Source organism: Hippoglossus hippoglossus, chromosome 8, assembly GCF_009819705.1.
Source record: "Hippoglossus hippoglossus isolate fHipHip1 chromosome 8, fHipHip1.pri, whole genome shotgun sequence".
Taxonomy (NCBI): Eukaryota; Metazoa; Chordata; class Actinopteri; order Pleuronectiformes; family Pleuronectidae; genus Hippoglossus; species Hippoglossus hippoglossus.
Window position 1 is genome coordinate 13,783,821 of NC_047158.1, and position 26,077 is coordinate 13,809,897.

At 42.9% G+C, this 26,077-nt stretch overlaps 2 protein-coding genes across 7 annotated transcripts in view; both read right to left on the bottom strand.

Moving 5' to 3' along the window:
• baiap2a (BAR/IMD domain containing adaptor protein 2a) overlaps positions 1-18,587 on the bottom strand; it is a 53,327-nt gene extending 34,740 nt beyond the window's left edge. For 5 of the 6 annotated variants that reach the window (XM_034593974.1, XM_034593976.1, XM_034593973.1 and 2 more), the window contains exons 1-3: positions 18,306-18,587; positions 4,695-4,770; positions 768-854 (exon numbers count right to left, since the gene is read on the bottom strand). In XM_034593974.1, the coding sequence (XP_034449865.1) occupies positions 768-854; positions 4,695-4,770; positions 18,306-18,377 (235 nt within the window). In that variant the 5' untranslated portion in view covers positions 18,378-18,587. Of the gene's footprint in view, positions 1-767; positions 855-4,694; positions 4,771-4,858; positions 5,003-18,305 lie in introns of those variants that run through there. The other variant, XM_034593978.1, reaches the window with a different exon arrangement.
• A 1,520-nt stretch (positions 18,588-20,107) lies between these two features.
• LOC117766682 (charged multivesicular body protein 6-like) lies at positions 20,108-24,760 on the bottom strand. Its single transcript, XM_034593968.1, has 8 exons — positions 24,553-24,760; positions 23,802-23,911; positions 23,297-23,384; positions 22,351-22,437; positions 21,945-22,010; positions 21,527-21,607; positions 20,615-20,690; positions 20,108-20,505 (listed from the first exon to the last, which is right to left on the bottom strand). The coding sequence occupies exons 1-8, from the start codon at positions 24,616-24,618 to the stop codon at positions 20,456-20,458; spliced, it is 624 nt and encodes a 207-aa protein (XP_034449859.1). The 5' UTR covers positions 24,619-24,760; the 3' UTR covers positions 20,108-20,455.
• Between the last annotated feature and the right edge of the window lie 1,317 nt (positions 24,761-26,077).

Genomic DNA, 26,077 nt, shown 5'->3' on the forward strand with positions numbered 1-26,077 from the left:
TCAAACAGGGGCTGATTTCCCATGGGCTGGTGACAGCAAATACAGATACACTCGCCGGCTCCCATCACCTAGGAAACTACTCACTATGAGAGGACCAGGTGTTGGATCTCCAATTGACCTTATTATTTGTAGACAGACAACACACACAGACACACACACCTAATTGACATGGCAGGCCCACATCACATTACGTGCAACACATCTGACATCTGCTATACTGATACACTTTTCCGCGCAGAATAAATACATATCGCCCTGGAAACACATCAAATTGGCAAACTCCTATACCAGTCGTATTAAAAAGGCTTTTCTAAAATCTAATCCTCATTTCAGATGAAGCATTGCCATCGTCTATACTGTTGTAAATAAATGATATTCCGCTCCCGCCTCACCGTGTACCGACGGAGCTGCGCTCACATCTCATCATCCTCACCCATGTCTATTCTGTGATAACATTTCTCCAACAAAAGAAAGTTATTTCCTCCAGGACACAATCTAACAACAAACTAAAATGATTCAGTAAAAAATTCTAATTAAAAAATGCATCAGCCCACACACTCACTCTGAATGGCATTTGGCTTCCGCTGCCACATTTTTCCGCACGGAAAGTTAAATGTTAAGACGTGTGCTTGTATGGAGCCGTCTAAAAAAGGACTGATGGTGCTGCTGAAGGTCAGTGTGACCGAGGCCAGAGCCAAGACAGGAAAAGAGAGAAAAATCCCCAAAAAAGAAAAGAAAATGGAGGTAGGTATGTGTCAGCCACTTACCCAAATCTTTGGATCCTTGACTCTCACTGGCCAGTTCACCCATTCTGACCAGAGCATCAAAGTAGCCTTTGGCAGCAAATGTCACATCTACAAGCAAAGAGAAGCAAGAAGAGGAAAGGGTTTGTTTATTAGGGCAAAGGTTACACAAACTTTGTCTTTTCAAACATTATACAGTTAGGATTTGTGTAAACTCCGTTGACAGTTCTCTGGCCAGTGATGCAGAAACATGCTCCCTCCTCTTCTTTCACAGCTTCTCACCACACAGTAGAAATCAAAAGGAGGCACTAATGTTCCCACCTACAGTAATTACTCAACATCATCTCGTTGTGCATGCTTGATTGCGACGGGGAAATTATTTTTCTGACAGAATCTGTACTTGCCGGGGAAGAAACAAATATAAGTGGTTTCCTGTTATGTTTTGTTTCAGGCCCACTGTCATAATGAGAAGGAAAGATAGTTTATTATAACCCGAAGGTGTATTTGATTATTGAGTTTAATATTTAGAAGATTTTTGGGGACTACAAAAATTAGTGAGATGTGAATTATTGTTGCTCAAAACAGATAAAAAGTGGAAGCATTTACTTTGCTTGGTAAATATTTGAACAGCTTGTCTATTGGTGACACGTGCCACAGATTGCTGTAAGTCCCTCCTGACCTCGTGCTTGGGTGTATTGTGTAATGGCTGGTGTTTGAATGGATGGAAGTGTGTGGTAAAAATAAAGCAAAGGGTATTCTTGTGTCCTTTTTAATCCACTAACAAATGGGCCAATAGGTCCGCGAAAAACATCGTGTCCCACAGAGGAAACAGCAAGGCCATGGTGTTAACCACCACTGGCCGTTTCTGTACTCCATTCCATTTCATCTTTTCTGTCGATATGTCTGAACACATTCCAGCAGGGTGACACAGTGACTTGAGGAGACTGTTGCTTAGTGGATGGATTAGGGTTCATACACCTGCATAGACAAGGCTTCAACCTGTTGGGCTGCCCCTCCGCATCACTGGATGCTTTGGTTTACGTGGCCGCCTCTTAAAGAACTTCCAATACCTGAATTGGAAATGCCCCAGATACTGCAGAAAAAGCCAGGCATCGGTGAGTACAGGACTCTATAGCTGTGTCCTAATTCAGGGGCTGCTTTCTTCAGAGGAGGCGGTCTACCCAGCCCACGAAGGGAGCAGTCTTCGCGGGCCACATATACCCCAAAGGCCAAACTGAAATTAGATGGTCTGGTCCGCAGAGGCTTTCCATGATCTGCGTCACCAACTCGTCCCGCCCTTATTGCTGTTGCCAGGTAACAGAGCTGAAGCCGGACACATGTAACTTGATTTTTTAACATGTATACCATTGGCTGTTCGGTTGAGTTGAAGTGTGATCCTCAAGCACTGGATGTCTCGTCCATTACCTCTTTGAAAAACAGTTAGTCACCAGAGCACAATGAATCCTGGGATAGCTTGGGCATTTGAAGGAGCCTTTAAAAAAATGGGACAGCCTAGTCATGTCCCTGTGATGCAATCACTCTTCAAATGCTGCAGCTCCTGAATTGAGACACAGCTTGTGTACTGATCCGATACCACTTCTTCGTTTCAAGTATTTTAGTTTAACCTCGATAAAACCGCAATTATTCCGTAAAATCACTTATTGTTTGCTGCTCTTAAACAGCAGTTGTGCTGTACTGCCACTAGAAATTACTTTTTTTTTTTAAGAGTAGCGAAGAAGTGATTTCTGGAAGTGTAGCGTTAGCCATGGCTAGCTGTTGTGAATTCCTAGATTTATTTAGGTCTGTTCTTTTTCAGTTATGACTGTCAAAGTTGGTGTTAAGTATATTACATTTCCCTCTAGCATTGATTAAAGGTAAATGAATGGTGCTTTAAATGTGTAAAGTGTGACCTGACTGCTCAAAGTAATAAACCGATTTAGTCAAAGGTCACCAAAACAAAAAGGTGTCCCACATCATGCATGTACAGATTTGTGCATAAACACACCAATGTGCACAAAACGTTTGGCCTTTACCCTTGGTCTTTAGCATACAGACAAACAATCAGTGAGGTTAATCTCATCACAAGCAATATCTGCTCTTCTCTGTCACCGACTCGAAAGATCAAGAATCCTCCTAGTTTCCGAGATCAATAACCACCTCTGCCCCATTATTCCGACTGCTGCAGCGCCAGCCACCAAAGGTCAAACAACACAGGAGTCTGCTTCCAGTGATTTCTGCCCTACTGCCGTGCAGACTGCCAATCAGTCCATCTCCAGTGAGTAATGGCCGTCGCGTTTTTGGAGGTGAATTCAACAGCAGTCCAGGTGACAGATGGGCCCTGTGCCTGCAGACAGCTGCCAGGTGAGAGACACATTTACAACAATAGCCTGGCAGGGGCAGGCTAATTCTAGAAGACAGATGTAGCCCTGCGATAGAGGAAGTCTCCCGGGCTGGGAGCCTCGCAGCTCTGCTCCAAGGCTGAGGGACATATGCTAATGCTAATCCCAATTACAGCTGAGTCAACGGCAGATAACGGCATGTGTTTCCTCTGTCTTCTCTCGCTGGGGGAACACCTGAGAACTGAGAGCAGAGAACCCCCCCCCCCCCCCCCCCCGCCATCCAAAAAAACATCATGGCTGATTTCTCTTCGTTATGCCAAACAGACCTCCTGCCACGCTTGATGTGGTAAAGTGTGTCTGAATGTGTGTGTGTGTGTGTGTGTGTGTGTGTGTGTATATGACTGTAAATGCGAGTTCACACATGTGTTTTTGTGCGAGTGGGAAGGTGGGAGCTCCAGCAGATGTACAAAGAGATCGCCAAGCAACGGACACTTCTTTCTTGCTGATGCTGCTTTTGTAGCACAGGAGTGTGTGCATGTTCAGTCAAAGGGCGGCTGAGTAGATAAGCTGGATCGGTACGGATCCTTAACTTTTATCTAATGAAATGTGTGGTGAGGGGCTCACAGCAACAGACGGAGAGGATTACCGGATCTGTGATTGCAAGGCAGACAGACAACCTGTAGGGGAGGGGCTCATCTCAGAGCTACTGATCCAACACTCATCCTTCACTCCGGAGGAACAACTCGTCTCTTAATCAGGACAACCATTGTTTCGTGTACCTGCCTCCTAATGTCGCTCGTACAATGAGCTCATGCTTGTGAGGCGGTTGAAGTCCTTCAGTTGTATGCATCTGTTGCTTTAACACTTACCAAGTGCTGTGAGATTCAGTAACTCACTGCAGTGTTGAAAAAGCTGGAGCGTTCCCATTCCCACACCTCGAAAGCCTACCCATGAAGCCCTTTTTTGGCATTTCTGGTGTTGAATAATTTCAGTGATTGCACCATATGGGTGGAAGCGTGTCCTGCCATCCCCTGCCCCCGCAAATCAGAGCCTCTTAGTCCCTTGGGTCGAGCCAATCCCGCAAAGTGGGTTTTTAATGGCTCAGTGAGTCCCTACCAGTCTGTCTCTTACCTACACCAAGGCCAGGATTAGTTATTGTTTGTGTCAGGAGAAAAAGAGCACAGGCTTGGGAAGGGGGGAGAAGTTCCACTAATTGTCGGATTAGTTGGGCTGAGGGGGTTCTGCCTTGTGTTAAAGTTAAGGGCCGTTTAGGGGGAAAGTTTTGGGAGACTGTTACCAAGTGAATCCATACATTCACACATTCATCTTTTGTGAATTTGACTGCCATCCCCACTCTTGCATCAGATTAGAGGCGTTTTGTGTTTCTCTGAATATACCTCCCATAGAAGCAGTACAGTACACTGCCGTTTGGCAGGGGGATAAATATTGTCCTAGTCTGACCAACGGACAGATAGGTAGGTAGATAGATAGATACTTACAAGGAGAAGAGAGAAGGAGAAAGAGACAGGGAGAGTGCTGCCTTGGCTTTGTGCCTGAACCTGCAGCGAAACAGGGAGCACAGAGAAAATAAATGAGGGAAAAAAGTACTTACTGGCAAGGGCCTTCTCATAGTTCTTCCCCATGGCAACAAAGTTCCGTAAGCAGGGGTTGAACTGCTCCATGATGGTCTGAAAGAAAAACACAAGAGATGGATGGGAGGTGAAGGTTTCACTTATCAGCAGAGCATGGTCAAGGGCAGAGAAGAAAGACTTGCACCTCGCTTTATTCATGTCTGTCCGTCTTACATTTCCTGCCTCTCTCTCGCTCTCTCTCTCTCTCTCTCTGACACAAACCTCCCTCCACTGCACAAAATACATTTCTCACGAAACAGCCATCGACAGAATCTTTGGACACACTCGTCTTGAATGTTAATGGAGGGCAGAATGAGGGTTTCACCACCCACATCCTGCCCTCCGATGGTGAGAAATAGTTCAGGTGGGAGGGGGCAGGAGAGGCTGGCGGTTGATGGTGGCGTTGGAGGAGTGGGTAGATGAATATGCCGACTCGAAACAAAGATACTTTTCTTGACAGGGATGCATGTACTTTAGTTTCAAAGTAGAATTCAATGATGGGCACACTCATTATGGCCACTAATGAGAAGAACAGTGAAGATAACATATGATGCTGATGACTGAGACTCAGCATCAGCATCTATACTTGAACCTACATGTGTTACCTGCTAACGGAACTAAGGCATGTAAATAGTACAAATATAGATTTGCAGTCTCATACTACACTGCAGGCTGAGTCAGTCTAAATGCAGAGAGAGCACGATGCCTGACATCTCGCAGCCCCATCATTTCCTCTACTTCTCATCCACCTTCTCATCTCTTCCCTCCTCCTGTGCTTCCTCCAGGGCTTCCTCCAATTAACCAGCGAGTCAGGAACAGCCAGGGGGACAGAGAGACAACACGCACACAACACTGCTGCAGCAGCAGTCCCTACACAGGCCGTCAATACTGCAGAAGAACACTTAATAATCTACTTCTAGCCTGAATCCACATTGTGGCAGAAATGATATGGCACGGTGCCACCGGCGTCAACCTGAAACAACCCCAGCCGTTCCTCAAAACCCTGTGCCTCGTACTTTCAGCCAGACCTCAGCATTTTTACTTTTGCCTTCATCGCACTGTCTGTCTTTTGTTTTTTTAATGAGAGCCAAGATTTGGATAGGACTGCACATGTGTTTGTGAAAGTGGTTGTGCTTGCTGTGGTGTGTGTGTTCCGTCACAAATTGCAGTTCAAGTGGCTCGAGTGCAGCACAGCCCACCTACAGTAGACAAACCGGTGAGTCAGACACTAATACTTTCATTACCATCAGTAACAATATTACTACACCTCTCCATGACTGCGCTTACATCTCAAGCCAGGACGGCAACAACAGGACTAGAATGCAAAAATACGACACGATGAAAAAAAAAATAAAAGCAGTCAGTCATCCCCAAATACAACAGTAACCGATGGACCTTTAATTTATAGTTTGTATTTAGATTAGTTCACTTGAGCCGACGGTCTGTTATACAAGAGTAATTCACATATATGTCGTAGACTAGGGACTGTTTCTAGATTTAACAATAAGCAATTTGTTTCATCACTATTTACCCTACCTATTGATTATGTGATTGTTTTGTCAGTAAAATGTGAAAAGAATAATGATGAATATTTGTCAAAGTTTCAGAGCACAACGAACGCTACCATCATGTGCATTTGGAGCAAGTGTCTGCGCAGTGGGAATCAGGGAATGGGGCCTTGGTAGGGTGGTCCCATCCATACACACGAGCTCGACCAATCACAAGTGAGTCTCAGCTGTCAATCATGACGTTTCACCTTGCAACCTTGCAATCAATACTACCTCAAATGACAGGAACCATCTTCGAGACAAATTTATTGAACTTTGACTTTTGGTCCAAGCTCCATCCAGTAACATGGAGGAGGCAGGACACATGACCTCTGACCTACTGCAGCCAGGCACCAGATGGTGATCGGGACGCTTCAGCTTCACTTTGGGGGGAGCTGTCATTTCGTCCGTCTTTATAAACAATCTGTGGTTTCTATCTTTGCTGCAATTTGTAAGCAAACCAACCAGCGCGAATGAATGCGTTACTTAACTGGCTAAACTCAAAGTTAACCATCCTCCCTGTTCGGTTCCTACTTCTACATTATCTGGATCTTATCCTTGAGCAAAATGTGTGTTCACAGCGGTTCCACAGTGCACCGGCTCAGCAGCTCTAAGGAACACAGGCAAGGAAACTTGTTTCTGTTGTTCCTGCAGGGGAAAAAGTGGTCTAAAAAACATTTCTTATTTACAGAGGGCATCATGTCACTGTATTGTTTTTGCATAGAGATCATTTTAAATGCTACCAAAAAGCAATGGCAGACTGAGCATTATAAACTCATTTAACAGCAGCTCGTGTTTAAAGCGGCTGCCTTTATTTACAATCTGGCTGTGTTAGTCTAATAGGCTGGGAGCGTAATTGGAGGAGAGTCCCATCTTCAGGCAAACAGCGCAGCTCATATAAAAAGGTATCCCCGCTCTCTCTCTGCCTCTGGGAAGATAAAAGACTAACTCGTCCCCGAGGACCTCTCGAAGGAAATGTTTATTCCTAAATGTTCCTTCCCTCTGCCTGATTCTGATGTAAAGCGCATCTCATTGATGATGATGATGATGATGATAAGGTCACATGGTACGTGTGCATCACAAACACATTTCATACACATATTCATGCACGTGTGTGTGTGTGTGTGTGTGTGTACACTCGCAGCTACATTAACTGGAGGCTTCTAATAAAGAGTGATGGTGTTTCAGAGTGGTGGGAGGATTACATAAAGCAAAGCCCAGTGCAGCATCATTACCGCACACTCACCCACTGAGGAGGCCAAAGTTATCTGACACAGGTCTTTCTTCCATGTGCACGTGGTGGAACAACTTCACATAGACGAATTAGATGATTAGCCACTGGTATACCGCTTATTCTTATTATACGAATACGAGGTATATGTTTTCTCATATATTTCGCATCTTAAATGGCGTGCAGCTAAGGCGAAGTAGTTTCTGTCTTCCTCTCTTCCCATTGTTGCTATATTTGTCATCCCAGTTCTCTTGTACTACATTGTTATCCTAATTGTGGCGGCTAATTGGGAAATGGCGCCAGGAGGCACTTGAAGTTGTGTGACACGGAGAGAGGGAGAAAGAGAGAGAGATAGAGAGATCAACTGATTGAGTAGAAAAGGATGTAATATTTACGAACAAAAGGTATGTGATCACGTACTGTATATCCCTTCTCATTCAAACAGTCTCTGATAAATCTTTCAATTAGAGACTTATTATACGTCACAGCTGAAGTGTAATCTTTTCCTAAGGAGAGACGGGGAGGCTGTCCATTTTGTGACTAGATGAGGACTGAATCAAATCATTATTTGCACACGGGCGTATTTTAAAGCAGACAATTAAAGGAGGGCAGGAAAATGTCTCCAAAAGAATGAATCCAATCGGTTTGACACTCATTTGTGCTGTGGGCTGGGACAGGAAGAATACGGAGAAGCCGGGAGCCCGAGCAGAAAGGATGCAGATAAGAGAAAATATTATTAAGGGGATTAAAAATGTTCCTCCCTGTGCCCTGACCAGGCTTCTCCTCAGCGTAGCAGCAATTGAAACAAGGTCGGAGTAAATTAAATACGTTGTCAATTAAAACTATGGGATATTCATCCATCACTGCCTGCTCTGCTCACTTCTTACACCTACACACACAAACACAGTAATGACATGTCTAAAGGGGGTAATTTCAAAGTACCACCAGCTGATTAGAGCCAGAGGGAATCACGCACAATCAGGAGCCAGGATGCCATCATCTGCTCCCTCTCACCCTCCTCGCGCTCCCTTCTCCTGATTTCCCTCTTCTACGTGGCAACCAGCTGCGGGCCTCCGATGCCCAGGATCAGGAGCACTGACGCCACCAATTACTGTATTTGTGTGGACTGTGTTAGGACATGTCATGTGGTGACAGGCAGCAGAGCCGGCCAAGAGGAGCGTTGCAATCAGAGAGGAATGTAAAAGAAAGTGGATAATGTGCGTATGGACTAATGACAACCGTACAGCTAGTCCTTTCTTCCTTAATAAGGAGCACTGTGTGTGTATTGTGATAGTAGACCTTTTACTGGTTGACTCCGCTGATCAATGAGGAACGCTGGACCGAGACGGGACACGTCAGGATCTGGGTGTTTCACCATCTCAGCTAAACTCTCCAGGGGTTTCCCCATTGTTGCCGAGTTGACATGAAATGGGCCTGAACATACTTGCCAGAGAGAAAACTGCTATTTGTGCAATATCATGATTTGATATCATCATGTGATCCTTGAAGAAAACACAAGTAGAATTTCTTGTGGAATGTAAGTAGAATTACCGCCCAGCTGTTGTACGCCTCAGCCAACCATAGCAGTTACAGTCAATGTAATACATCATGTTCAAAAGGTCAAACACCTTGTGAGCTACCGGGGCCTTAGCCTTCGACCACCAAAACCAAACAAATTAATCTGTGAGCCTAAATGAACGTTTGTACCAAATTTGAAGAAATTCCCTAATCGTGTTCCTGAGTTTTCCTGTTCACAAAGCCCGAAAAAAAAAGTGCTTTGTGAGGTCAAAGCAACATTGACCTTTGACGACCAAAATTTGAAGATATTCCTCTAAGGCATTCTTGAGATATCATGTTCGTAAGAAAGGGACGGAAAGAAGGACAACCCAAAAACACAATGCCTCGGGCTACTTGCCATCGGCGGCGTAGACATTAAAATCCACAGCAAACAAGGGAATGGTGAGTAAACAGTTTTGTTTTTTTTCATTCCAGTCGTTTTAAAATAATCTCCATCAATCCCACTTAGTATTGCCCGAGGGCTTATTATTGCAAACAAAATAGCGCCGCATCTAAAACACTTTGTGGCTCAGTCAATTCTAACAACATTGCTAAAATGACAAGTTAAATGCAATTTATTTATGTTTGCACGTCTTCGTTATGACCACAGGAACCAGTGTGAATACAGTGAAGCTGAAAATGCAGTAAAATGTCAACAGTGTGGATAGGGAGGCCACACGTTGCCTAAAGAAGTCTGAACATCATGCGAGCGTACAAAGTGATAACGGCAAACAGAGGTTTAGAGGGTTGTAGTCAAGATCACGTTGAAAGGGTCAGAATAAAGAAATTATACATGGTGAAACCAAACAAACAATGAAGTATAGGCGTAAACTTACACGTCAACCATATGTGGCAGTCTGTTGAGATATGTGTGGGTATTTCTCTAAGGCCTGTGAAACATTATATTTGTTTATTTCTCTTGGCCTGGGTTCTTTTCCCAAGTGAGTCAATTTGGTAACCAAGACTGGTCACAGCTCATCACAAACAGAATGTCAGACTGGTATGCTTGTATTTGAAAGACGACGGCCATTTGTGAAAGGTTGCATTCCGAATCCATTTAAGCAGAAGAATGCCAGATTCTCTTAAAGATCGTGCTCAGCGGCACAAGCCAATGACTTGACTTCTCCCATTCTCTCATAAGGGCTGGTAGCAAACCTTTTATTAGAGGAGAGAAATTTAGATTTACAGATTAACCAGTTCCTTCCAACATAGTCAGCCAACTTCTTACTTTTCATTTTCTGAAGTGCGCACGTCCATACAGAAAAGCACACAGCGAGGCTCAAGCTTATTTCCGAGGCAGGTATACACTTTGAGTGGATAGCATGAAGAAGTTTGTGCTTCTTGCATACCTAAAACCACAGTGCAGTAAGCACAGCATGTGCTTTCAGTGGAAGCCAAGGGGAACATCAAATCCAAGAGCACTATTTGAGTATAGTTCGGTTATGTCGGAGAGCAGACTTCCAACAGCATGAGCTGAGAGAAGTAGAAGTGTACAGAATATACTATTATACATTTAATCACGTCAAACCCAGACAGGCATCTATATTAAACAAATCAAACATATTGTATTTAAAACGGCAAAAACTGCCTTACAGTTACAGATAATGACATTACTTGCATCACGCAAACAATTCAGATTTAGCAGTATGTAAACGCGATGTGCGAATTCTAATTAATTTATCTCAGTTTTCTACAGGGATCGGTCGAAGAAATGATTTGTCTCCTTTAACCGGGAGAAATAACTAGACTGGCACACAGAAGTGCATATTCTCCACCAAGGCCAAAGATCCAAAAGAACGTGTCCGTCTAGCTCTTTGGAAGGAAGAAAAAAAAATAGGTAAAATGGAAGTATTCTGATAATCTGCACCACATTGCACAGACTCATGCATTTTTTACATCAATAATCTCTTTAATCTGAGCACAACTTTTAACATATTCTTCATAACTTCCATACCAGTTAAATTCATAAATTCTCGTGACTCGGGTCATCCATTCATGGTTCTGATTCAAATTTCAAATTCAAAACAACTTTATTGGGCAATTGTAAGGCACATAGAGCACGTCAAGACAACAAGTAGAAACAAGAAGGAAAACAACGATGACATCAGTGCAATGTCCACGGACAGTTAAGAAACAGTGCAGTGTACTATAATTATAAAGTAAGAGTAGTGCATATGATTGTAAAGGACTTAGACCAGTTTAACGGCTGTGAAAACTGATTGTAGGAACGTAGATAAATACTGAATGATTAAAGTGTTTTGAGGTAAGTAATACAGACATAAATTATGTACAGTTAATGTGAATTATATGTACAGGACCAGGTATCAGCAGATGAATAAATACTGTAGCGTATGAATAAATATATATGCAGCAGATAAATATATATACAGATTACGAACAGTTAAGGTAAATACTGATAATGAAGAATATATGTACAGGACCAGGTAGCAGCAGATGAATAGATACTGTAGCGTATGAATAAATATATATACACAGCAGATGTGTAAAAGATGAATAAACAGCAGTGGATAAGTTAATTTAAAGCTGATGAGTGAGTAAGTAAGCAAGTATCTTGTCCTGTATTCTAAATAATCAACTATATTCCAACATGACTTGTGTTATAACACGAGACTTAAACTCAACTGTTGCTAAATGATGCATCTTCAAATCAGGCCCTTGCCTTTCTCCGCCATTGCAAAGACAAACTGCACCTTGCTACCTGGGCCCGTATAGTGCATACAGTAAGCTACAGGTGGTGGGAGTGGACCGGTCTGTGATCTCCTGCTAAACTATGACTGAAAATGAAAGAATCCTTCATTTAAGTGGCAATAAAGAGGGTGGATGTGAGCCGGATCTGTAAACTTCCTCAAAGTCAGCAGCAGGAGGATGCCGCTCCATGCCACGTCATGCTGAGGGTAAGTGCTGCGTCATGTTTGTGGTGCCTCCCGTCTTGCAAAGAAAAGTACCGCATTACTTAAACTTTTGTCAATGTTTGTCTTTCCATAAAGCTCCGCAAACAATGACAGATACATGAATATGGGCTTTGCTATTTTGCCAATGAAATAGCAGCAGCCAAAAGGCACGGCTTAGTCAAATGACCAGTTGACAAGACGAGAGGGTAAATGACTGTCTAACCCTAAACCTAGGCCTCCACAGTTATCTACAAAGGGTTGTAGGTGGGCTGGAGAAAAACTCGGTCGCCTCTAAGATCCTTTAACCCGCCCCCGTGTCTCCTGCTGCCAGCGCACAACAAATCATATGCTCGCTAGGGACCAACTACAGTATTTACTGTGTTTGTTTGCTCTGCTGTCATCGGCAGCCAGTGTGACCCCCTCCTCAGCACCGGCACCAGCCGCTCAACTAACCCAACACAGGCGCTGCATGGTTACCACAGCAACCGAGAGAACCAGACTTATTTGCAAGCTTTAGTTCTTTGACCAGCAAAAAGACACATTCACTTTGGTTGAGGGGAAAAACAAAATCTAAGTGTTAACGAAATGTGAAACACTTTAATGCAGGAAGGTAACATCTCAGCAGATGTTGCTGTTCATTCTCCACAAGACAAACAAACAAAAAAGACATAAAATAAAACGCACAATAAAAAAAACTTAATTTCATCTTACTTCACTGGTGAGATGGAGAAAATATCAGCAAATTAAGATTTCCATTTTTTTTGCATGGCAGCTTCAAAGCTTCCCGAAAGACTGTCCATGAATTATGGATGAATATTTTGCGGGTTCCGCTGCTGACCTCCTCCCCCCCCCCCCAACATTTAGATTTCAACAGACAGAAAATCATGTTTCCAAATGACGACTCAAAACGCATTTGTATCTGCTATTTTCGGGCGCACTACACAGCCAGTCCCTTTTAACTAAGAGCTCAGTCGATTTGAATGCAACACGGAGGTGGTGCTATTTCCCCCCCCCCCCCCCGTCTGCTCTTGCATCTCAGTGAGCTTGTGACTGAAATGTACATCCTGCCGTGTCTTACTGTACATCCCACATGGAAATGTTTCACTCATTTTCCAAAAAAATAAGGGCATTTTCAGACCACGCGGGTTTTGCACACAGTAACTCATACTTTCTGTACAATAGCGTACGTGACTGGTCCGGGGCTCACAGGAGCGCTGTGGCCGCCAGCTCGACCGGTCTGTCGCTGCCAGAGACGTACATTAAACACAAGCCACAGACATGTTAACTATAGCTCGTGACCCACACATGTGAAGCCATTGTCCACTGCCACGGCACCAACTTTAAAATCTCTGCCTCAGTGTCTCTTTCGGGCTGTGTAATTACAGCTTCACCCTCCACAGTAATTAGGGACTACTTCAACAAGGAGGTGGAATGTCTCCATCTATTTTTCTTTCCTCGCCCATCTTCTTCTCGGTTCCACTCCCACAATAAAGTGTTTTGTATCTTCCTTTAAAGCAAATGAAATGCTAATGTGCACTGCTTTTGTGACAGTTGAGTAGATGTTTGGACGACGGCCACGTTAACAAGGAGACTTCAAATCCACCTTTTCCGTCAGCGACAGCTGCGAAGCTTCCTTTGCAGGCGATGCAGTGCAGCCTTGGATCTGGCGCTGAGCATCTCCAGTCTCTGTCCTTGAAAAGGCGTGATGAGTAAAAGAAAAGAGCGAGTGTCTCTAAACCATCCGCCCCCGGACGAGCAGAGAAGGTGGGTGTGTGGAGCAATAGTCCTTTCTCTGCATCGCAGTCAAAGGCACAGGGAACAAATCTGCTGTTCTACAGGCGATGGATGTTATGATATCTCCCGCAGTGCATAATGCAATCTTTTCAAGGCCCTGGGCACACGCACGCACAAACTTGTTGAAACACTATATTCTGGAGGCAGATGTTCAGGAGCCAAAGTCATTTCAAACTCCATTAAATCGCATATAATAAGGCGAGTGGCGCCTGATGTGATATACTGCTGGGGAAAAAAGGTAAATAAAGTGATGGATGGCGTCTCCGTTCCAAGTGACTTCAGACGGCTTCTTTATGCAAGACCACAGGGACAAAGCACAACCGTGTATAAACAGAAGACAGATGTTTCACTCCGGACCATTTACGGGGCTTTCATAGAGCATTCCTCATGAAAAAGCGACACAAATCGACGTTTGCCTTCCGTCTCTCTTTCTAAAACAAACACATGGACGCTCACGTGACCGCCATCGCTCTCACTCGCCGTCTCCAGCCCTTCACCAAACCGCGAGTCTTCTTGCACAATGATATGACAGAAACACATAAGAATAGTGGCACGTTGTTGCTAAGAGACCACCTGTTCAGATCTCCCACATGAAACTGTGGTCCTCTGATTATCATCATCAGAATATCATTCATTCGAGTGTAGCAAATGTCACGACAATACTGCATGCGAGCGCGAGAGAACCCTCTTGCATAACAGGTCGTCTTTTTAGGCTGGAAAACTGCATTCCAGATCAGGATTTTGGATCGAGCAGCGTAACAGAGAGTGTACAGTATCGCACTTGCTCCAGTTAACGTCGAACAACGGTTTTTTTTGGGGGGGGGGGGGGGGGGGCCTCTTCCTAAATCAGCCATTTGAGAGAACGGCGTCCACTGTTTTCCAGGCTGTGTTGACAATCAGGGAGTGGCGCTTGCATGGGAGAATGAGTGTTGTCCTGCGGGCTGGTAGAGACGAGACACACCCTTCTATTCCCTTACCTGCAAGGGCGTGTTCAAAAAAAAAAAAAAAAAACCTGCACCGCATGTATCGGGTACAGAACACACGTCACTTACACTGTGACAGAGCCTGAGTAAATACAGGTGAAATCTACAAAGTGATGCAGGGTGTGTTCAACTGCCTTCACAGTTTATTCCATTTCCTATGTGTTTAAAGTTTGGTGGCCATGAAAAAAAAGGTGTTGGACTCAAGCCGTTCTTCTTCAGCCTCCAGTCCGATTAATCTGTTTGTTCACTTCAACTTGTCTCCCCCCCCCCCCCCCCCCCCACTTCCCAAGCCAGGTCAGCGCTCAGACTTAACCCAATGGCATGCTAAGAGGCTTGACCCAGGGCACCACTTCTCTCAGACACTCAGCGACACGACCAGCTGGTGAAGAGGACTGTGATGCGAACGCGAACACACACACACACACACACACACACACACACACACACACACACACACACACACACACACACACACACACACACACACACACACACACACACACACACACACACACACACACACACACACACACACACACACACACAAACCCCCGAGTGTCAGTCCTAAGTATCTGTCTCACCCCGTCAGCGCGGGAATGACTAGATGTCTGGTGGAACTGCCTGTTAATCTGAGGGAGGAGAAGTGAAGTGAGTCACGGTAGATCACGCTGGGATTGCCGGGTTTGCAGGGTTGACTCCCCTGCCGAGGTAAAGTCATCTCAATGAACCCGAGGAGTGGCTCTGGCTTTCACCTAAAAAGGAACAACGCGAGCAGAGAGATTCTGAATCGAGAGTCTCGCCCTCGCCGTGCCTTCAAGTCCCAGCCTTGTTAAACACACACACACACACACACACACACACACACACACACACACACACACACACACACACACACACACACACACACACACACACACACACACACACACACACACACACACACACACACACACACACACACACACACACACACACAAGTCACAGCAGCGGAGTTACCCCCCTCTTCTCCCCTCGCGATTACTCAGTATCTGCCCAGCTGCTGGCTGCAATGACTTAGCAGCCGCCGTATGTTTTCACATCTCCTCTTCCTCGCAGGTTTGTGCTTGCATACAAAGTAGACAAACACAGTTATGGAGGCATTCAAATGTGCATCGAGCAGAACTTGCTGCTGGGGTGTCTAAAATATTAGAAGCTGCAAACTTTTAGCAACTGCATTAAAAAAAGGGGGGGGGGGGTGGGGGGGGTGCAAGTGCACTAAGGTACTAGCTACATCTTTTCTTTGCATTTCTATTACCTACGATCTCATTTGAATACTTATGCAACAAGCCCCGCAGCTTCAACGTCCCCTCAGTGTGGCTGACAACCCCATGAAATTAAAGGTGACAGTCTGCACATCAGCCTCAGACAATGCGTCAGTTGGCGTCAGTTGGCATCCGACTAACATCAGCAGATTTCAGCGACCTAACGTGCACTCTATCCCTCCAATAAAAAATAGCATCATTTGAAATAAAAAGAGAGAGAAGACGATAAAGAAAATGTAGATTCAAGGGTAGGAACACCTAAAATGCATGCATTGTGCAAGATGTCCGTTTCATCCCTGAAATATGGCGGACGTCCTACTGAATGCATCTCTTGAAGAAACTCGCTTTCACACTGCAGGGTTGGCGAAGAAAGCGCGAGGAGTGCTAAATAAGCAGTGACTGTAACACTCTCCCTGACCTCCTAGCTTTTGCCACTGGGTCAGATCCCCGGCGTGGATGAGGGACACCGGTCGCTCCACTCCAATGCCCATCAGCGCTCCTGGCTGTCAGGGCTCTTGACGGGGCGCCACCCCCAGTGAAAGAGCCCCGCTGCTGGGCTGGCACTTGAATGAGCAAGGACCTGCTCCTCCCCATGAAGGGTTCAGGATGCAGACACCTACAACGTGTCTATGTCGATTAACCCACATTAGTATGGTGTAAACAATCGGACGGGGCCCGACAGAGCATGGCATCCAATCCCCGATGAGAGGGATGCACTTGAAGGCTGCGTGACCAATTTTGGCACCGAAATAGCCACATGAACCACTCGCCTCCCTCTCCGGCTCCTAAAGAAGCACCTTTCAGACGGCCTCTGCTCACCTGACCTCCTTTCTGATAGGTGTTTATTCCCTGTCGGAGCGCGAGCAGCTGCCCTCCGCTCATTGTTGGCCTTCCATTAAAAGGATCTGCCACTGGCTTGGAGCACGAGAACAATCAAAAGCAGAGGAACATATACCGATTTTGTTACGTCTATGATGAGAAACATATTGAGAGAGACCATCTGGAGGGAGATCACCACTGTGCAGCTGCGGAGCCTTATACAACATGACGTTTGTTAACATTCCACCTGCTACTCTGAAACACGGCAAAGATTGTGACTCAAGGCAAGTGAGGTGGTTAATGTACGACTTGTTCCACACAAAATCGATTCATGACACACCCACTACAGGCCTGCATTTGCTGCTTCTCCTCATGACATCATTACAAAGCATATACAGTTCCGTTTTTTGACTCTTGCTTGGACAAAACAAGGAATTTAAGAGACAATTTACTTTTTCGAGTGTTTCAGTGTTGCAGCCAAATCCAATACAACTCGAAAGGAGGTCATTTAGTTTCAGCCTAAATGTCCCCTGTGATCCAGGAGCGAACGTGGCTCCAGAGGAGGATATCAGAGGACATTTAGGCTAAAAACATGGTGTTAATGACACCGTTTTGAGTCAGATTTTAATTTCCGGGCTAACGGACACTTGGATGACACCACAGGAGCAGTATGTTTCTTTCTGCTGTTTTATTTAACATTTGAATAATTAATTGTATTGGCTGCAACGCTGTTTATCCCTGAAACTCCAAAAGTGTTTTGTGGACTCAAACACTTCACCCCCCCCATCGACATAGTGTTGAGTGGATAATGAGTGAATTTTCCTTTTTGGGTGAACTATTCCTTTAATATTGATCATAATCAACTCGATCCTTAAAAAAAATAGTCTTAACCTTAAGTATTTTTGCTTCCTTCCTTTCAGAATTACGCAGGGAGAACTTCTTACGCGGTTTAAAGACGTATACATTCAATTTGTTTTGTAATGGTAGAACAGGTTTGAGTGTTGAAATCCCTGAGGGGCAAATGTTTACCCGTTCCAACAGATAAGCTCAACCTTCTTTGTCCGTCAATCACTGACTTGTGGAATGCAATATGTTCCCATTTCAGCAAGAAAAACCACAGATCCATGAACTGGTATCTGAAGAAAGGCCTAAACAACACTATCAAGGCGGATGATAAGGAAACAGTACAGGCCTGTGGACTGAGTGAGTGATTTAGTTAGAAAACCTGATGAGCTCAAGTGTGGAGGTGGGGAACACAACATTTTGGCAAGTGATCAAGATAAAAAAAAAAAAACTGGTCTCCGTAAAGAAGATTATCAATCAGGGGGGGTTTGGAATGCATCTTTATCAATAACTAATAAATGATGATGCGTTCACAGTGTGTCTGAACACCTGGATCCGCCATCGTCGCGTGCACCTGAAAACTTTATCCAGTAGTTCAGTCTCACCTTGTAGACAGTTTCCGTCATGCGGTGAACCTCGTCCGTGCGAGACATCGTGGAATCTTCAGCCAGGACCATAAACGCGCCTGGGTCCTCGAAACGTGTATCCGCGTGAAAGAGAGGGAGAGGGAGAGAGGTGTGTGCGTGGGGTTGCGGGGGGGACACGCGTGGAAGAGGGGGGGCTGCACGAGGTCGATCAAACAAAAACCCACAGCGGCGAGGAGACGCGCCCGCGAGAGACCGACTCGATACTGCGCTCCCGAAAACCCCACGTCAACTGAACACACCTTCTGCCGAGCGCCCAGCTGACAGCCCGCTGCTGCCTTCACGGACCCCCGCCACAGCTCGGACATCTCGCCGTCGCCAGCAGGAAGAAGCGCGTTCACCGACAAAGTCACGAAAGGGAAAATAAAACCCGATAAATAGCACAACGGGGCTGAAGTGGCAATAATACGACAATTGCCACGATGTGATTCTCGTCACAGGGCAACGCTGTTTTTATTTGTGAGCATGTTTAATACGCAGAGGGGGATTCAATGTGCTGTTCAGGGATATCAAAAACAACACAGAGAGAATAAAATGAAAGAAATCCATTTAAAATCAGGTAACACAGTTTATAACAAAAAGCCAAATGAAATAGATTAAAAAAAGTAAAGATCTTAAAAGGGGTCAAAGACATAAAATAATCTGCATAAAGATTTAGACACAAGTTATTACACCATTTAAAAGAGAGTTCAGGCAAAATAAGAGATTAAAAAGAGCAGAACAATAAAGATAGAGGTTAAGAGGTCTAATGAATAAAGGATACAATCTCAAAAAATATAAAAATAACCTGGAGTAAAATAATGCAAATAAAATAGATAGAAATGTGTAAGATAATAAAATAAAATAGAACAAATTAAATGCAATGGCGGTTCCACCTTAGATTTTGTAAAATAGTTTAATTAAATGTGACATGAATTTAAAATAAATAATGTGACATTTATCGTGATAATCATCGACATTGATTGATATACTTTTTTAATCTTGATATATTTTTGGTCCATATTGTCCAGCCTTATAACAACACACTTTAGATGGAATTATATGTGTGGTTTACTTTACAAATGGCGCAGGGCACCAGGCTGATGAGCAGGAAGAAACTGAGATTTGATTTATAACAAAATAATATTAAAACACTAAAATGTGAGGATTACAATGCAATATCATTATGACAATCACTATCATGTGTTAACCTGTCATTTTACATTTGTCTGATTACACTGACGGCATATGTTCGTTATGATCAGCTTAAAAAGACTTAGTCCACTCGGTAATCTGCATCTATAGCTATATAGAGCTATAGATAGAGCTATAGATAGATAGATGGATAGATTACATGAGGCGATAAGCCAGTCATACTTTGTTTTCAGTAACACAATGGGTGATGTTTTTCTCACAGGGGATAATTTGTTAGCTTCACTGAACATGCTAATTAGAGTCTGAGTGCCCACTTAGTGCAGGATGGTAAATAGGATATTGGCATTCTTGTCTAAACATCTCCCGCAAATCAGCAACATGAGCTTTCTACTTCTTTCAGCAACCATACAATCTCTATTCACTGATGTGAATGAAGACACCTGTTTTGCACAGTGCAGCGTTAAAAACCTAGTGAGGAGCGCCACCCTCTGGAGAATGCAGGTCACAAAATACTTATATTCTATGGGAGTAGAGCCATAGAACCAAACTTGATTTAAGACACTTTTAAAAAGAGGAAAACAAAAGGAAAATATCGGTTTGTGAATGAAAATAAAAGCAAAGAGAAGAAATTGTTGCCACAGCTCAATTTAATGTGTAAAACAACAGAATTTAATGTGTAAAACATCTAAAAATTGGTCCTGTCCTTCTGTTTCATCTGAGCCAGCACACTTTTAATATGACATTGATCTTTTCTAATTCCAGTCAGACATGTGCGAACAGATCGTGACACATCCTTCATGTAGATACTTCAGGGGAGCAGTGAACCAAAGTACAAACAAAGTGCTGATCCTGTCAAACGAGTAAAGGTTCACAGATGCCCGCGGGTCCCAGATACTAAGAATTAAAGAGGAATTAACAGAACAAAAACAACCTGCTCCAGGAGTCCAATAGTGGATATCAACCACAACGTCAGTCTGTTAGGCCGCCTGCATCTCTCTCTCCAGCTTGTTCTTTGCTTCTCTCCTCTCTGGAAAACAAAGTTAATACATTTTCAATCTGTCTGACATCAGTTACACACGTATGAATCACGGAAGAAATCATTTGTGGTGTGAAAGAACTAAAAGATTCAACTGTACCTGGTTCAGCTTTAGCTGCCTCTGGGACTTCTGGTATTGGCTCAGTAGGGACCTCTGGAAGTGCTATGTCTTCTCCCTGAGGACAGACACAGAACATGTTACGCAAACTAATGAGAGCGTGACAAAAATATTCAGTTGTTTAGCTAACAATGTTTTTTGTAGTATATTATATTTACATTGACTGAATAAATCACATATGTGCCTCAAAGGGCTTTATAATCTGTACAGAGTGCCATATTCTGTTTTACTGTAAGTAATTAAACCAAGACGTATTTAATGCCACATGGAAAACATAAAAAAACTGTTTTGAGGGAATAATCTCGCTCTTTGCTTTTATTCTTTAATTGTCCTAAATAATAATTTGTTCTGATATTTTACTCGACTGAAAATACATCAATATATATATATACACAACTATTTCCACTGCCATAAAACTTGTGTGTATAATATGTGTATTTGAGAGAGACAAGAGTTAAACATCGTAATTTGTCTAGTTTGAGAGCGTGTGTGTCATTTGGAATAATGATTAGATTACAAAAGAAGAAAAATCTGCAGAGGTTTTAATTATTATGATTCAACCAAAATTATATTCACTGCAGTTTCAGTTACAGCCTGTTATTAACTTAAAATGATACTCGGGCTTTATCAGAATTCTTCCACTGAAGAGACAGATATTGTCTGAGGTCAGAGAATCGACGTGCAGTTTTGGTACGAAATCCACACTTGATACTAAGAGTCTCTTAGCTTTAACCACCGCGCAAAACCAGTCGAAGTGCTACGTAGTTAACAGCTGAAGCCTGTGGTTACACCAGGCCTCAGAGTGTGTAGCTACACAGTGAATGTGAAGACCAGGCATGCTCCACAAACATTCCCCTCACTGATTACAGGTTAGTCATGCAGATTAACACACACCTGAGTGATGGCTTGCAGCTCTGCTAAAACAGCGTCCTCGTCGTCCTGCGTCAAGGCTCCAGCCAACATTTCATCTATTTGCTGCAGAAGCAAAAAAAAATAAAAAAATCAGACAAGACACTGGTACATGACTTTCACATGAATATTTAACTGTGGATGAACACAAGTCATTATGTTTGTTGGAAAGTTCTGGTTTAAGTGAGATGCATCCCTTAAACTTGTGTATAATATGTAGATTAAATAAGCAACAAATAAATCATAGCATTGATAAAATTTAATTTAAAAAGCCTTTAATGTTTAGCCACTACTTGCACTGCAGTTTTAATTAATTTAAATTGATATCAGGCTTATATTATTATTAGAAAAGTAGAAATAGCTCTGTACATGTGTATTTAACTGACATCAAGCTGATGTTTACCCTTTGATAGTCTATTGATTCCTGGGTCTCATCCAGGATTCGCTCCACATCTTCTATTGACATGATCTGTCACAATGAAGAAAAGAACCAACATCACACACGGCAAGAAAAGTGATTTTCATGAAAAGCGTTTTCCACATTTTCCTGGCAGGCCTGTGAATTTCACACCTCTGCAATCAAGGCGCCGCTTCTCAATCTTCAAACAGTGGGCACCAGCTAGGCCAAAACAAGCCACAAGCTTTCTGTGCTGCTCAATCCTCAACGAGGGATCACATTAAATACAAGTACTGCGCTTGTCAGTGGGAATTCGGACATTGTTGAAGCATACATCGAAAGATATTTTTACAACAATAAAGTGATCAGCATAATTCTTAATACAAAAAGGTAGAAAAAAAGCAATATCTACCTCGTGCATACTCCTCAGACAATCATTTCCAACCTTAAGCCCTTCGATGACTTCCATCTCAATTTGCATGAACTCGATATCTTGAACCTGTTGAAAATATTGGTAAATAAAAACAATTAATATACAAAACTACAGACACGCTTGTCAAACAAATGTGGTTCAATAAGATAAAAACATGATTATTAGAATTATTAAATCCATATTATATTGATTTGTTGCAGATTACAGAACAGGATGAGATCACACATCATGAATCAGAGGCCTCTAACATTTAATATCCAGAGTCACACAGAATCCTTCCTCTGTCTCTTTAATCAAAGCCATCAAGTATAAATCTCTTATTGTCATGTGGCACAGTGATGTTTGGCTTTTGCTAAACTCTAGACACTAGAACTAATATATTTACCTATTGGTGAGGGCAACACACGTTAACATTTGCCAGTGTTGGCCGGTTGGCAAATTAGGGTCAGGGTTAGTTACCTCCTCCAAGGAGTTATGTTTTCACCCCTGTCCATATGTTAGTTAGTTTGTAAGGGAGGGATTTCTACAAAACTTTATAGAAGGATGTGATGTGTGTCAGAGAAGAATCCATTAAATTTAGGTGTGGATCCAGAACAAGGGACGGATCCAGGATTGGGATCCAGGACATTGACATTTTCAGTAATTTCCCTGAGACAAATTCATGGATCTTGATGAAAATAATATAAGCTATATTTAGGGTCTGATTTCTTAAAGTCTGTGCAATTTGGTGCAGCTTGATCAAATTTAAGGGGACTATTGGGCCCCCCCCCCAAAAAAAGAGAATATGTTGTGAATGGAGAGAAAAACTATCTTTGCTCCTCTAACGGTGACAAATTGTTAAATGTTGCTGAATTATGATACTGCAGCAAAGCCCAATAGTGATCTTTATATCGAGAGGGAACCAGAGTAATCTCAAACAACTTACCATGCGCTCCAGGTTTGAAATCTGATTCTCAGTCTTTTCTAGCAGCTGATCCTGATATCGTTTCTTCTTGAGAAGCAGCAGTGCTTTGCTATGATGAGAAAAGAAAAAGACGAGGGCTGTTAAGCTGCATTGCATTTATACAAAGAGAAACATCACTTGTACAGCCACAGCCTTGTTGTTTTGAATGGGGTGGACAAAACAACAGGAACACCCGTCAACATAATACAGTACAGATTGGAGCCTCCAAAAAGGTTGAATCAACATCTGAGGACTTTCATTGAAGAAAGGATTTACTGCAGGACTGTCAGACTGCATTAGTCAACTATGGATTGTATATTCTTTCAAATCAATAACTCTTTCATTATTTACTGTTGAGTAACTTTATTGTGGTGGGAATTCATGATGATTAAGGACGTATTACATGTATATTATATATTACTATTAGATCAGATCCGTTTCAGAAAGTTGCACACTGCCTTGAAGGCAGTAGGTTTCTGATACTCACTCTTTCCTGCCATCTTTCAGCAGCTGCTTGGCGAGAAGTCGCTCTTTCTCCAGCTGCGAGGTGATTTTCTTTTGGTACTGCTTCAGTTTGTCTCTCTGCTGCTTCAGTTGCTGGGGAAAAAACACACAGGGTCACAGATATGAGAAGTAAATGTAGAACTTACATCAAGGAAGTTAACTGAATGCACAATGTATAAAACCAGGATGACTAATTTGCTAAATAATACACACTACACCAAGTGACACACATGTCTACTGTGTGAGTTTGTACAAATACACAAAATATAACCTTGAATATGATGTGTATCACTGAACAATATGATAATATACTAAGTAAGAGTTTAATCAGTTTTTAGCTTTTAATATAGCGTCAACAATGACATTAGGCACATGTAATTTATATAAAATAAATGTTTTGACAGCATTTCAGAGAGGGATTTTTCTATTATATTTTAAGTCATTTTTTACTTATATGTATATATTTCTAACAGCAGTGAGAATTCTATGTAAATTTGTGTTGTTTTTACACTTACTGTCTGTTGTTGCCATTAAAGCTCCTTTGAATTGAATTGAAATTTTATTGAATTGAATTGAGACGGGTGGGGGGGTGGGGGGGATATGTCTGGCTGGTAAAGTATTGGTTACATTAAAATCCAACGGTAAACACCTCGGCTAACCCTGCTCAGCTAACACTAGCCTTGTGTTCCGTGTTAACGGGGGCTGGTCTGATGCTAACGCCGCTAGCAGCTCACCAAAACGGCTTTGTCCTGCTCCGTCACACGCGAGGGTGGAGTCTTTCTCCCAAACACGTTTCCCATTATTTAGCCACATCCCCGCCGCACCCTCCTTCGTCAACACACGGCATATGACCCGTTACTGAACATGTGGCCATGATAAGCAGCCCTGAAACGGACAGCACGGTCAGGCTAACCGACGACCACCATGGCCACACAGTGCTTCCGTGTTTTCTACGGCAAGCGATACAGGTATTCGCGTTAACTGGAGCTTACAAATACCACCCAGTGTGAGTTTCCTGCTGTTGCGGTGATTTCTTATCATATGACACAGCTATGGCCGGATACTAACAGCACAAGTAACACATTACAAACACAGAAAACATCATCCTGCCATTAGCATCACCGACATAAGGGATGAGCACCGCGGGCAGTTCCCTGGGAGTTTAAGGATCAGCACCTTGGACAGCGACCTCTTTAAAAATACTAACCTTAGCTGAGGAAGACTGGAGGATATTATATTATTATTATTAAATATTATTATTATTATTATTATTAATAATAATCTATATAGTATTACTACTAATATTGTATAGTAGATTATACAGTTGAGCAATAAGATACATAAATAGAATTATGATGGCAGTCAATAGAGCACATACGTCTTCTCAGACCCACCTATACCCTGATTGCTACATTTCAATTCACTAGATCCAGATTTGTATTTGGATCTGCACCAAATTGCGCACAATCATGAATATCGGTCCCCTCGAATTATTATTATTATTATTATTTTAAATCACGATCCACATATCCCTTTCAGAGGATTCAATTAAAATGTTGAAAATGAACCTATCTCGTAATGTTAAAAGAAAGTGAAGAAAAATCCTGGATCTGCACCCTGATCCAAATCTGCATTTAAATTAAAAATGTTCTTCCATGGCTCATGCCCCTAAAAAACAATCGCAAAACCCTGCAGTGATTTGCTATTGTAAATCAATATCGGGCACAAGAATGTCCTTATGGATTAATAAAGTTCTATCTTATCTCAATTACTAGTGCCCCCCTCCCCCTTCCACATGTTATGCACTGTACATAGCTGCTATAAACAGTAACTTACCATCCACTCAACATCTTGATTTGGCTGAACTCCACGTGTTTAACTGAAGCTAGCCCCCTTCTGACCCACTCAATCTGTAGTACTGGTATTAATCAGACTAATCAGACCTGAACTGAACGATGGAACAGTGCTTCTCAGCCTGGTATTCAATTATAAATTAGTACACTTAACTATTTAGGACACAGTGCATCCTTACATCACTAACATCCCTATTAAAGTTGTTTATAAGATGTTCTGTGCAGCTTAGACACAATTTCTACCAGTTCATCTTTGATTTATGGTCATTGGAGGACAGTCATGTGTCTGTGACATCATCAAGTAAGGGACACTCAAAATCCCAATTACCCTAATCCCATTAATGCAGATCACTAGACTATCACAGTAAAGGAATAAACAGTCAAAGTAAGTGAATGACCAGGGAGC

Excerpts from the sequence above, each read along its gene's own strand:
- LOC117766682 (XM_034593968.1), bottom strand. The coding sequence starts at position 24,618 with ATGGGAAACGTGTTTGGGAGAAAGACTCCACCCTCGCGTGTGACGGAG. Across the intron at positions 23,385-23,801 it reads CTGAAAGATGGCAGGAAAGA|CAAAGCACTGCTGCTTCTCA; the intron begins GTGAGTATCAGA and ends TTCTCATCATAG. Across the intron at positions 20,506-20,614 it reads GGCAGCTAAAGCTGAACCAG|AGAGGAGAGAAGCAAAGAAC; the intron begins GTACAGTTGAAT and ends TTTGTTTTCCAG.